Consider the following 13,526-nt stretch of genomic DNA (forward strand, 5'->3'; position numbering starts at 1 on the left):
CAGTGATTACAAAACAACAAACAAGGCCACGGGACTGAAGGGTTTCCTGCAAGACGAAGATTTCCTCTTCTGTTTAAATTTTTTAATGCAATCGTGCCTCATTGTGACATTCTCTTTAATCAACTGCAGCAGAGGAATATTGATGCAGTGAAAACTGTTGAATATGTTTCGCACTTTGCAGATTCTATCCAGAATCAAGAATCAAGAATCAAGAATCCAGAATCAAGAATAGTGTGTGTACGAAACGTTTGCGACCTCATCACAACTCAGATCAGAGAACGATTCAGTTTCAATGATCACTATCGATTGCACAGCTGTTTGATCCATCGTGGTTTGCAAAACATCAAACTATTTTTCCGGAAAAAGAGCTTAAAATAGCTGTTAATTTGTTCAATTTACAGTCTTCAGATCTACGTCATGAGCTGAACGTTTTGTACAACCGAAAAGATTTTATGAAGGCGTCAGGTGCTTTGACCTCGTTGAACTTTCTTAACGATAACAATCTGGCTAAAGTTTTTCCTGAAAGTGTAAAACTTCTGCAAATAATAGTAACCTTCCCTATGACGACCGGCGAGGCAGAACGCTGCTTCTCTACGTTAAAGCGAGTGAAAACATTCATGCGCAACACTATGAATGAGGATAGACTTTGTACGCTTGCAATGTGTTCCCTAGAAAAAGAATTATTCAATCGGCCAAATTTCAATGAACCATTTTGCTGTGCATGGATTTCAGCTTGAATTTCTTTCAAACTTATTGTTGTTCTTTAGTTCCTTTTCGCACTGTATTGATAAGTAGGTGTAAATCGTCAGCAAGCACACTATTCACCCAGATATAGTCTACAATGTCTTTATACATATTTTTAACACAATGCAACTGTCAGTTCAGTCTTTTCAACACAAAGGATAATGCCATCCCTAGACCAAACATGTTTGTAACAGCAGAGTGTTGCAGATAAATGATTTTAAACTGCACTTTAACATTATTAGATACACTTTCAATTTTTAACAACACACCAGTCATTGGCTTCTACAGCTGCTACTATACCAATATTAAAACGCTCCCATAGCGCCAATGCTGACGCTTGTCCTGAAACGTTGGAGGTCATTACAGGCCCCTGACAAATCAGTGGTCATAACTCATCATGGTCTGCATACATTGGATGGGCAAGCTGCCGTTTTTGCCTTATATCCTCTACATCACCATCAAGTAACCAGGTATCGTATTCCTGCCCACCTACTGGCTCCTGAGGGATGTGGTGGGGGTGGAAAATAGTGCCCTCTGGTGGTGATATTATGAGCTAGGTCAGTTGGTCTCTGAACCTCAAGGTGAACACCTATGGCTCATTATCGAATAGGATGAAGTTGATGTGGGGTGTTAGGTTATTTCAAAGGAGGTAGGCAGTTCCAGCACAAGCAACTATCCACAGAAGTTCTGAAATGCATCTTTGCACCACCCTACTGCATCGCCATTATTTGTCAAAAAGTATTTATCCTACACTCATCCATTATCTTTTCTATCCATTATTTGTGTAGCAGACTGTGGGAGCAGTCATCAGTTGTATGCTTCCATGTAGTGTACTTATTAAACTCCTCTCTGTTCGTAACCAGCATCTCCTAAATGGAACACATTGTGCACGCATGGGTGCTTGCACAAGAGTGGGTTAATGTTTTGCCTCTTGCGCTCTGGAAGACTGACCTGGCTTTTCTTGAATGATCTGCGGTTCCAGCACAGACATTTATCGGCATGAGTTGGGAAATGTAACTTAACCTACCCTGCTGTATCATCATTTTCTGATGAAGCGTATTTATCCTCTTTATAAATTCACTAAATATCATTGCTTTCCAAGCAGCATGTAGGGAGCATGGCCACAGTCCTCAACTATATGTTTACAGCTAATATAACCATTAAACTCTTCCTTGACTGACACAGATATCTTGTGTTGTGAAATAGGTCAGTTGGTCTCTGATTCTCAAGGTGAAAGAGCAAAATTTGATATTTTTGCTAATACATTTTAATTTACCGCCATTTTTGAAATTTCCTGCCAAAATTGCGATTTCTGTACCATTTTCCGCAGTGGGGTTGGGGAGGGAGAGGGGAAGGGAGGTGATGGGAAGGGACCCACATGCCAGCTGGAGAAAACCTATGATGTCATCAGGGGTTGGGTTGTGCCCCTGAATCTATCCAACCGACATTAACAAACTTTGCTAGTGCCAGCTTTATCTCACTACTTCTACCCACCATTCTAATCGCCTTTTTACTAGCTTTTCCAATGTTTTAACAATAGATGGTGACAGTGTAATCGGTCTGTGAGAAGTGCCTAATAATGGATCTTTCCCTTTTTTATATATGGGGACCAAGATTTGTGTCTTCCTTTCTGAGACTAGTTCCTGGTGAATCGAAATTCTGTTATAGATTTGAAGATGTAATTCTACAGCATTGTCAGGCATGTTTCATACCATAGAATAAGCGATCTGATCCATTCCAGTGACAGTGTTAGTGCTCTCTTTGATGCTTGATGCCAACTCGTCAATACTGAACTTTATCATTAGCACATGTTGAGTGTACAGGGATTTCAAAAATGGTTCAAATGGCTCTGAGCACTATGGGACTTAACATCTGAGGTCATCAGTCCCCTAGAATTTAGAACTACTTAAACCTAACTAACTTAAAGATATCACACACAGCCATGCCCGAGGCAGGATTCGAACCTGCGACCGGAGCGATCGTTCGGTTCCAGACTGAAGTGCCTAGAACCGCTCGGCCGCACTGTCCGGCTGCAGGGATTTCCTTTTGTCCTCTGAATAACTTACTGCGAATGCTTGGTGGGGCAATAAGATCACAGAATTCTTCTATATATTCATAGGATGTGTATTATTGACTTTATGGGCGATATTCCTAACTCGGATGATCTCATCCCATAGCTCTGACAGTTCTTGGTCAAACTGTTAGCGTATTTTATCCAACTACTCTTCTTGATAGATTTCAGTATTTTTTTGGTTCTAGCTACTGATTCTAGATCAAGAAATTGTTCACGTTAGGTTGTCTAAGATATTCACATAACACATTCTTCCTGTTTGGTATTGTTTTAGCGCTGTCTTCATTTCGCCATGAATTATCAGTCATCTTGCTATTGCTGATAGAGGTCTTTTTTGGATGGATTGATTTGCTGTATGATATATGCTGTTCTGTAGTGGCAATTAGGCCTTGTGTGGAAGTTGGTGTTTTTCCTATTGATTTTATCTCTAATTCAAGCATTTGGTGATAATTAAACCAATACATTTTGTTCATGTTCCAAGTCAACTTGTTGTCAATATGTGCTCAGTTATTTTTCTCCAACTCTATACTCACAGTTACAGGGAAATGATTTGATCCCATGGTATCACCGAGCGAAGTGGCGCAGTGGCTAGCACACTGGACTCGCATTCGGGAGGACAACAGTTCAATCCTGCTTCTGGCCATCCTGATTTAGGTTTTCCGTCACTTCCCTAAATCACTCCAGGCAAATGCCGGGATGGTTTCTTTGAAAGTGCATGGCCGACTTCCTTCCCTAATCCTATGAGACCGATGACCTGTCTGTCTGGTCTCCTGTCCCAAACAACTCAACCCCCCCCCCCCCCCAATGGTATCTGCAGAAACAACCATGCCATGACTTTATTCATACAGGAAGAAGCTAATGTTATACAACTGCTATTGGTCTCACCCATGGTCCTTGGTTTCATGTTACAGATCCATCATTGCATATGATCATATTATAACGATCAATGCAAGACATTATGTGCTCCTCTGCCTTGTCATTCATAAGACACCCCATTCTGTGTGCCCCTCATGGGTTCAGCATTCATTTGCTGGGTACGGGTTTGGCAAACCCAAGTTCCTCGAGCCATGGACTGGTATGCACCACTAGTCCTCCGACACCACAACCTGTGGGCATGCTTCAGCGACTACTGAGTGGTGCAGCCTTGGAACGTTGTGAGTCACAGGGAATGGGGGTCTTGTCTTGATCACGAGGATCGTGAGGTTGGAAGAAACCTTTTTATAAAACCTCTAAATCTCAAGCTGTGCCGCATGTCAAGGAGATGCACGGCTGTTGAGGTGGGAAAGTCGCTAGTGGGCAATCTCTGGGGAACCAGCGGCACCTCAGTTGTGTAATGCTTACCCAGGCATATGGGGCTATGTCTGGGCAGACTTATAGTTCCCTAGCTGCTCATGGAACCACAATGGATCCTTCGAATTTTCATTTTAATTTGACCCCACCTGTGGGATGGGTGGACCGCTGGTAGGCACCAGGCGCCCTCCAGATGTGGGAGTGAATAAGAACAAAGCAGTAAAGAGTAACAGAACACAGGCTGGTAAGCAGAATGTGATTTTAGTAATAAAAAGTAAAGAAGGGAGTTTCGAAAAAGTCTTGCATTTCTACATCCTGAAGGGCTTCAGAGGAATTGCTGGGACTCTAAAATGTGTAAAGCAGTTACGAAATGGGACGCTTTTGGTTGAAACATCCAGTTCCCAACAAGCTGTTAACCTACAGTGAGGTAAGTGCCTGAGGGAATATGCCATCGACACAGAGCTCCACCACACCTTGAACTTCAGCAAAGGTGTTGCGCCATGTAGAGACCTAATTGACATTCTTATAGAAGACCTGAAGAGGGAGTGGGCTCAGGAGGGCATTGTTGATGTTCAGGACATTATGAAAAGAATGGATGGAGATCTGGTGAAACCCGACTCTTCGTTCTTATCTTCAATACCAACAAACTCCAAGAGCACATTAAGGCAGGCTTTCTTCACCTAAATGAACAGTCATATGTCCTAAACACAATGCACTGTTTTAAATGCCAGTGGTTTGGACATACAACCGTGTAGAGTAGGAGAGAAGCGACGTTTGTAAACTGCAGTAAGAGAGCCCATGAAGGAATTGATTGTTTGCCTCCTGTCAAATGTATAAACTGCTCTGGAAACCACTCTGTTTGGAGTAGGGCTGCAGAATTTTTCTAGAGGAACGAAAAGTACAGGAAATAAAAATGACGAAGTGCATCCCCTATAGTGAGGCCAAAAAGATCCACAAGTCCATACACCCTCCCACATTTGCTACTTTTTTTGCATCAATCCTTCAGAAACCTACTCCAATATCTGATGCCTCTACACAAACGAAGGTTTGTGAGTGTCAGCACTAACACCTGCTCGTGTCAGTGCACTTCTAAGGCAGCAAGTGTTTCGCAGCCTGTAGCGCCCCCTAGAACAGTAGAAAAAGGTACAGTGGCTGATGTGGGAGAGCCCCAGGCACCTTCAACAGCTGAGTCTGTTCAGAAGTCCAGCACAGCAATTACCACTCCTACTCCAGCTCCAGAAAAGCCCTCAAAGCAGAGAAAAGCTAATGTAATGCAGCAACAACAGGTAAATTCAAGTACTAAACCACTGTACCATGTCGTCATGATTCTACTTGATCCTTCATCTGACCCTTCCACAGAGATGATAGATTATGAAGTATGTGTGGGGCAATCACCTCGCCCCACAACTGACCCTCCACCCACTGCAGACTCCCCACCTTGGTGGAAAGACAAGGTGAAGGTGATGCCTCCATGATACATAGCTCCCATACTGTAGTGGAACTTGCAGGGGTTCAGGATGCATGTGGAGGAACTTTGTCTACTATCTCAGGATAGGCAACTGTGTCTGTGTCTCCTGGAGACTAATTTCAATCAGCCATACACCCCTGAGCTACAAGATTATGTGCTCCACAAAAAGGACGACCTGAGTGGAGGGAGAGCTAGAGGACGCGTAGGTACTTACGTCAGTACCAACTACCAATCCTCGCTTCTCTCCCTTACAACGAATTTACAAGCAGTTGCCGTATCAGTGCAGGTGCATCAAGGGTTATGGGTGCATGGTGTGTGGGTCTCAAAGACTCTGCTATTTAAAGATGCTGGATTTGTTGCACCGTGCAAGGATTCAGTTGGCCACTGGGGCACTGATAACAAGCCCCATACAAAGACTCTGTGTAGAGGCTGGTGAACCACTGCATCACATCAGCCAACTGGCCACTTACTGTGTGCCAGGCATATAAAACACTGTCCACACCACACACCTGCATACCATACTGTTGCTCAGTCTCCAATTGAAATGCTTTATCGCAACCACTAACAAGGCCCTGTGCAATTTGCGCAAAGGATTGCCTTTTAGAGATGGGTGTGGCTCATCTTAATGTCTGACACTGAGGTTGGAGCAGATTTCCACCTTGGCTCCTCCAGAGACCCAGACTTATTTTAGACTTGACCAATTGTAAGAAAGATAGTTCGCCAGATTTTACATTTCAATCTCTGTTTTTTAACATTTTAGATATGCATCACTGTTTTACACTAGTGTACACTGATGGCTCCAAACATGGGCTCTCTGTAGTGTTCCCCAACCATGTCACAAGTATTCGTCTTCGTGATGAGTATACCGTTTTCTCAGCAGAGCTCCAAATGATACTGAAAGCACTGGAGGAGATACAAAGTATTCAGAGCAAATGGTTTCTCAACTGTTCCGGTTTCCTTAGTGCCTTACAATCATTACAGAACCTGTATCCAGCTGAGAAGTTGGTCCAGCTGATATATGATCAACTATACTTGCTCAAATGGTGGGGAAAGCAGGTGCCATTCTGCTGAGTGCCAGGGCATGTGAGGACACAGAGCAATGAACAGGCTGAACGGGCTGCTAAGGAAGACTGCAGTGGAGAGGATGCAGTGCAGTATTCTATTTCGCTGCAGGTTGTCATTTCTGCACTACATAGTAAGTTCATACAGTTGTAGGATAAGGAACGGATGGCAGTAATGGACAATAAGCTGCAGTTGGTAAAGTCATCTGTCAAACCATGGTCTTCCCCTGCCAGTTGCTCAGGGGGGATGAAGTGATCCTTACATGTCTTTGAGTTGGGCATTGCCCTCTTACACACAGATTTTTACTACAGTGACAAGGTCCCCAGTTTTTTTAATGCCTGTGGCGTGCAGATCTCTGTATGCCAATTTTTAACAGAGTGCAATTTATACCATGATGCATGGGCAGAAGCAAGTATCGGTGGACATCTGCCCTCTATTTTAGCTGATAATGAGATGAATGTCACCCAAGTTTTAAAATTTTGTGAAGAGTCTGAACTCTGGTCTACGTTTTTGGGCTATGTCACTGAGTGGTTAGCTCATCCTTATCTATTCTTGTAGTCAGCCAGCCATTTTCATCTGCTATATTGTTTTAACTCCTTCTGCCACTTTCATTCCGTTTCATTAACGTTTTAATATCGGCATGCTTCTTCATTTCATCGTCCTGTGTGAGTACAAACATAGTTTTCCTCATTTTGTTCCTTTTAGTTTCTATACTGTTTTATACCCCTGGTTAGAGGATTTTACCGACATTCATCTAAAAATGTTTTCGTGTAGGCGCTGAAAATCTAGCTGTTGTGCTCCCATACCAATAAATCCATCCTTCCATAACCACATGCTGTGTAGTGGGCATTGAAGACCCCACAGATTAGTGGGTTATGGTATGTGTTGCAACATCGAGTGCACGCATTGTTTGAAATTTCTACAGTTTGGAGAGCGATATACATATGCTGCAGTGGAGAACTGACATTTGTTAATACTTATTTCCATGGTTTTTGCTTGAACGTTAATTACAGGTATTGATATAGTAATTGGTTTATAGTTGAGGTTTGTGCTAATCAATATGGTTACTCCACCTTACTGATTCTCTCGATCTGATCTTGTTGCTTAATATCCTTGATATCTAAAAGATACGTTTGGTTTAATCCAGTTCTCACTTATAACAACGATAGAATAGCCATTAATATGAAGTTTGTGCATGAACAACGCTCTAGTAGCCTATAAGGATCTGCCATTTCATTGAAAAACTTTAATATCTGTTATTCTTTTTATATTAGTAGATCGAAAGTATGGCCTATTTCTGACTTGATCCATAGTTACTTTTTTGACGTTATAGAAGCAACCATATTGTACATACTAGCTTGATCCTAGCTATCATGGTTTAATGAGGCAAGCCGTGTTACTAAATCATGGTTTAATGAGGCAAACCGTGTTACTAAATGTGTTTTTCCAGCCACCAGCTGTTCGATTATCACCATATTCTTATCCTCCCTTCCAGATTTAATTGCCTTTTGTGGTTCAGGAGTATTTTATCGTGGTGCATATAGGTTCTCTTTATTTGGAGATATTGGTAAATTAACATCTGCGAAAAGAGGATTTGGATTTTGTGTAGTACTTATTTGTTTTTGCCTATTGTGGTGAACAGCTGTTGTGGAATCTGTTCTGAATACTTTTTATGGAGATCATGGGGGAGGGGGGGGGGGGGGTACTCTTTCTCCCATTCCAATTTACTCCTACCAATATTCCCTGCCACAGCAGCATAAGGTCTCTGGTTTACATATTCTTCAGCATGTATTGTATGTAGCTGACGCTTTCTTAATGTCCTGTTGTTTGGGATATACTTGGCAAGACTAACCGCTCCATGTATGGTTCCCTTTACAGCGGACAAAGCACATTACATCATTTGTGCACTGGGCTCTCTCATGGTTCCATTCACATTGATTACATCGAGTGACTGGCTGACATTAGTTTAGATGCCATATCAATGACATCTAAACCAGTGTCTCGCTAGGGGTATGTACAGTCCAGCATTACACTTCATGCAATAGCTGTTCACATTTTCCCACAGGAACGTTTCCAGGAGTGTGCACGTCTTCGTTTCTAAATTACTTATTTTCTTCATCATTCTGTGTACATGGGTGACTGTAATTGTAGATTTAATACCGTCTTTCAGCTCTAAATCTGTTAATTAGGGATCTGAATTCCTAATAACTCTCTGCTGATGTGTTTTGTGGTTTGGTATGTATGTTACCATCTATTTATAATGTAGTGGGCTGTGCTCCTCAAACTTGTTTGAGTCTCTCTTGTTGATAAATCAATATAAATTCTGTTTTCCCCCACAATGTTGAGATGTGTGATTTTCTGCTTGTACTCATAATCTGATGTAAATAGGCCACATGTGGTATTTATCTTCATTACCATTAAGTCCCTCAATAAATACATGGAAATGGAAATGAGCGTTTGTCGTCATTGGCAGGGAGGTCCCTTACGGGGCAGGTCCAGCTGCCTTGGTGCAGGTGTTATTACATTCGATGCCACACTGGGCGACCTGCGCGCCGGATGGTGATGAAATGATGATGGAGACGACACAACACTCAGTCTCTGAGCGGATAAAATCCCCGACCCAGCCGGGAATCAAACCCCAGAACCCTTAGGACGGCAGACCGTCACATTGACCATTCAGCCATTGGGACGGACAATAAATACATAAAACAAGCGTAGTGCATCGCTATGATATCTGTTATCTTTGTTTCTATCATATATTAACTGTACATTCGTTTGCAAAGGATAATCCCTTAGTATGTTACTCTTTTTGCTGCGTAAGTTGAGTGCTAAATGAGTTACCATCCAGTGCCCACTTCAAAATCCTCCTGTGTAGAAGGGACTTGGTTCTTCATTTAAATTAAAAGTGTCAGACATACCTGTGTTGGACCTGTCGCATTTGTTACGTCCTTTGGTCCTTGTTGTCGATGTTGCTGAATGGTGGCTGCTCGTCTCTTCTCTTTTAATTCTTCCTTCCTCTTGAATGTGCCTTTTGCTGCAGAGCTTTTCTTTTGCCACTGTCCATATTTATTGTACCACTGTTAGTTCTGATTATGCAGAATTTTGGCCCTGCTTTATTTATTTAACACGCTCGACTTATATGTGTCCTAATAACGTTTTCCTGCTTTTCGCAAAGAAAAAAATTTGCAATTGACTATAGCAATCGTATGTACGTACTCGGCTGCTAATCCACAACTTCACCCAGCATCTGTATAACGGCAAGCCTTTTGCTCAGTAATTTCTAGATCCGTTCATATATTGCAGTAAATACTGAATACCCTTCAATCTTACTTACGGACCGTAGATAATGTTGTGCAACGTGACATATTGCACAGTATAATTGTTAGTCCCTACCCTAACCGTCCACTGATACAAAAAACGATAATATCGATAGAGTCGAGGAACGGGTTTGGTTTCTATTTGTTAAATGTGTTTGCATTCCTGCTTCACGAAAGTCTTTGGTTACCACGCTCTCTTGGAGATTCTTTGGATATGTGGACGGAGTTCCTGTGATTGTGTGTGTAGTGGAGTTCTAGTATAACAGTGCATTGAAGAAAGTAAGTATTCAACCCAAGTTTTTGTTTTGTATCTGTAAACTAAATTTAAATGTGGGTTGATAATATGTTTTGAACGAAATTGAAGAAAGTATTTGTTTCGGCGTAATAATATGACCACGTGTTTCCACCATATGCAAATTGAGATAGAAATTTGTTGGAAAACGTAAGAAGCCAGTAATTTGCTGCGATTTGGGTGGTTCTTACAAATAAGTCTGAGATGTTTCTTTTATTAGCATGAAAAAAGTAATTTTGTACCAAATTTGTGTCGTGCAGTAGAACATCACTGCCACTTTGTCGGGCTGTGAAGTACGGTGTATAATTTCGACAGTTGTAAAAGCGTATGTTAAAGTTTTCCCTAGGAAAACTAGTGGGAGGATTTAGATCTGTTGTACTTCTCAGGCGTTGAGAAGTCACGTTGATTGATGAATTCCTACAGTCCTTCAATATTGTGGTACACATTTCTATGTGCAGATTGTACCCACTTGCTTGTAATTACTAAGTGTGAAAAAATTTGTTTTTCAACGTTAAAACTTGAGAGTATACATTAGTGATTGATTGTGCTTTGTTCCAGGCTTAAAAAATGTCGAAGAGAGGAAGAGGTGGTTCTGCAGGAGCCAAATTCAGAATATCTCTAGGTTTACCTGTGGGTGCAGTAATTAACTGTGCTGACAACACAGGCGCGAAAAACCTCTATGTGATAGCTGTCCAGGGAGTAAAGGGCCGTCTCAACCGTTTACCGGCGGCCGGTTCAGGTGACATGATTGTTGCTACAGTGAAGAAGGGAAAACCAGAGTTGAGGAAGAAGGTGATGCCAGCAGTTGTCATTAGGCAGCGAAAACCGTTCCGCAGGAAGGATGGGGTCTTCATATACTTTGAAGATAATGCTGGTGTAATAGTAAACAACAAAGGTGAAATGAAAGGCAGTGCGATCACTGGGCCTGTTGCAAAGGAGTGTGCCGATTTATGGCCCAGGATTGCATCAAATGCAAGCAGTATTGCATAGAAGACTCATTTAAATCTCTATATACATGAATAAAGATCCGTTCATGTGAAAAATGTTTACAATTTTAATAAACACCATCTGTAAATGCTTGAAAAATAATAAATCTTTGGAAAAAAGTTGATCTAGGAGTACTGAATGCTAAACATTTTCCTTTACCAGTGGTGACTAGCAATTGTCGTCTGCTAATTAATATCTTGAACATAACTTTTACTGTTCATGTGGCGGTGATGGTATACTTTAGAGTTTGAAGCGTTTCCAGTTTAGAAATGTGGCAGTTGTCAAAGGATCATGAATTCTGTGTTAATGTTGTCAGAATAGCGAACTGAACTTTCCAAAATCTATTCAATTGTGAGCCTCATTTTCTTCAATCTGTTGTTACATGTGGAATTTAGATGATGGAGCGTATTCGTTAATACAGACATGCAGCAGTACTATGTAAATGTTGTTTTCGTACTAATGGTAATTGTGAGAATGTTGATATAAGCATACTCGTCGAGAGTTGTCCAACCTTTTTATTTTTGCATTCACAATATTGGCCATACCAGCTGTTAACGTCAAATTCAGTCTCGCAACTTATGCACATAGACTTCTCTGCAGGTTGTTCACAGCTAATATTTCTTGGGGGCAGGAAGGGGGGGGGGACTTTGGGTTTCCTGAGTTACTCTTCATGGACCATTAATGGTCATTGTAGAGTACCAGTGCCATGGTTCCAGTTGTGTGATTTCACCACTGGAAAGTACAATGCTTGTTCTTTTGACATTGGTTCTTTTCTGTTTTTGTGCAGAATGGTGATAGTCTTAGCCATTTATTCATTATTTACACGACATTACAGTCTCAGTAACCAGTTCAGTTCTTGGTATTTGTAGAATTGTTTTCATTATGTTGAATTGAATAACCAGGTGTTGTGTGTGTGTGTGTGTGTGTGTGTGTGTGTGTGTGTGTGTGTGTGTGTGTGTGTGTGTAAGCAAAATAAATCTCGTGAGAAAAGTAGGAATTTTCTTGTAGTATTAACAACAGAACATAAATACTTGAACAAATCCGTTCACTATGCTGTTATCAGCTGTTCATATTTGTCTCCACTGAAGCAACAATGGCATTTTGGGCAGATTTTGTCCATACAAAAAAAAAGAGATTTTCATTTAACTCGGTTCTCAATGTTTGTTGCTAAAATTTTTGAGTGTTAAAAGGGGATTATTTGGGTACATCTTTCTCATGTGGGTGCAAAAAATTAATTACACATTTTATTCCCTGTAAGGTTTTCATTTTGCTAAAGGTCTTTTTAGATAGGAAATCTCACTAGAACCATAGAAAACGTTTTACTTTTGGTATGTAGAACCTTTGGTGTGCTTCAGATGATATTCTAAAGTCTGTTGCTGGGTGGAGCTAATTAAAGTGCAAGTATTTTAGTACTGGGAAATTTAGAGCAGAAATGCAGAACGACATAATGCAATTCAGTAATTGGTGTATCTGCAGAATCTGTTGAAGTAATTTGACATCTTTATAGGGTTACTGCTCTTTACAGAACTACTAGTTTGGGAATGTCCTTGTAAATGCTGGAATTGTGGTGTACACATGCTGGTAGTGTGAGGAGCATACTGGCTTCCTAGAAACCCAAAATGACAGTAAGTGTTTTAATAGTCCCCACTGTGAGAAAAGTGTAAGCACCAGTCTTGATGCTTACAACGGGAGTGTTATTTTTTACATCAGCTCTCAATGTACCCAACAAATATACTAACTCGTAAATAATTTAAGAGTAAAGGTAACTGCCCACTGAACAGTAAATGCAATGAGCTGTGGACAGGCACATAAACAAGACTGGAAGCTTTACTGGCTTTCAGGTGAATCCTGTTTTGCATAGTGTTCAGACCTGCTTGGCTACCTTGTTCTGGTTGACCATACTTGTACCAGCACAATGTAGATCTACAGAGGTTTGTAAGATTTATCCGAACGATAGCAAAGTTTTCTGTGCTTGTTGACAACTCATTGCCTCTACTATGGAGTTGTTACTTCTACTCCTAAATTGTTTACATTTAATCAGAACTTTCCATTGTCATAAATACCGTCACTTGGAAGGGAACTATGCTGACCCCATATGACGATAAGTGTTTAGTAGCTACTAGACACAAAATGTATGGGGTGATGATTTCATTTGGACATAATTCAGCAAGTCCGTCAGTGGGATATAAAACGTGACAGGTTCACATGTGGCATGATTGAGCCGCATTGTGATGGAAAGGTCATTCCATGTCAGTTCAATGCAGTAAAGTAACATTTTCAACCTGACCATCTCAG

The 13,526-nt window shown here is 41.2% G+C and overlaps 1 protein-coding gene across 1 annotated transcript; it reads left to right on the plus strand.

Annotated features, from left to right (window-relative positions):
* The first annotated feature begins 10,109 nt into the window (after nt 1-10,109).
* LOC126458152 (60S ribosomal protein L23) lies at nt 10,110-11,353 on the plus strand. Its single transcript, XM_050095018.1, has 2 exons — nt 10,110-10,231; nt 10,803-11,353. The coding sequence occupies exon 2, from the start codon at nt 10,812-10,814 to the stop codon at nt 11,232-11,234; it is 423 nt and encodes a 140-aa protein (XP_049950975.1). The 5' UTR covers nt 10,110-10,231; nt 10,803-10,811; the 3' UTR covers nt 11,235-11,353.
* The last annotated feature ends 2,173 nt before the right edge of the window (nt 11,354-13,526 follow it).

This window comes from Schistocerca serialis, chromosome 1 (genome assembly GCF_023864345.2).
Source record: "Schistocerca serialis cubense isolate TAMUIC-IGC-003099 chromosome 1, iqSchSeri2.2, whole genome shotgun sequence".
NCBI lineage: Eukaryota > Metazoa > Arthropoda > Insecta > Orthoptera > Acrididae > Schistocerca > Schistocerca serialis.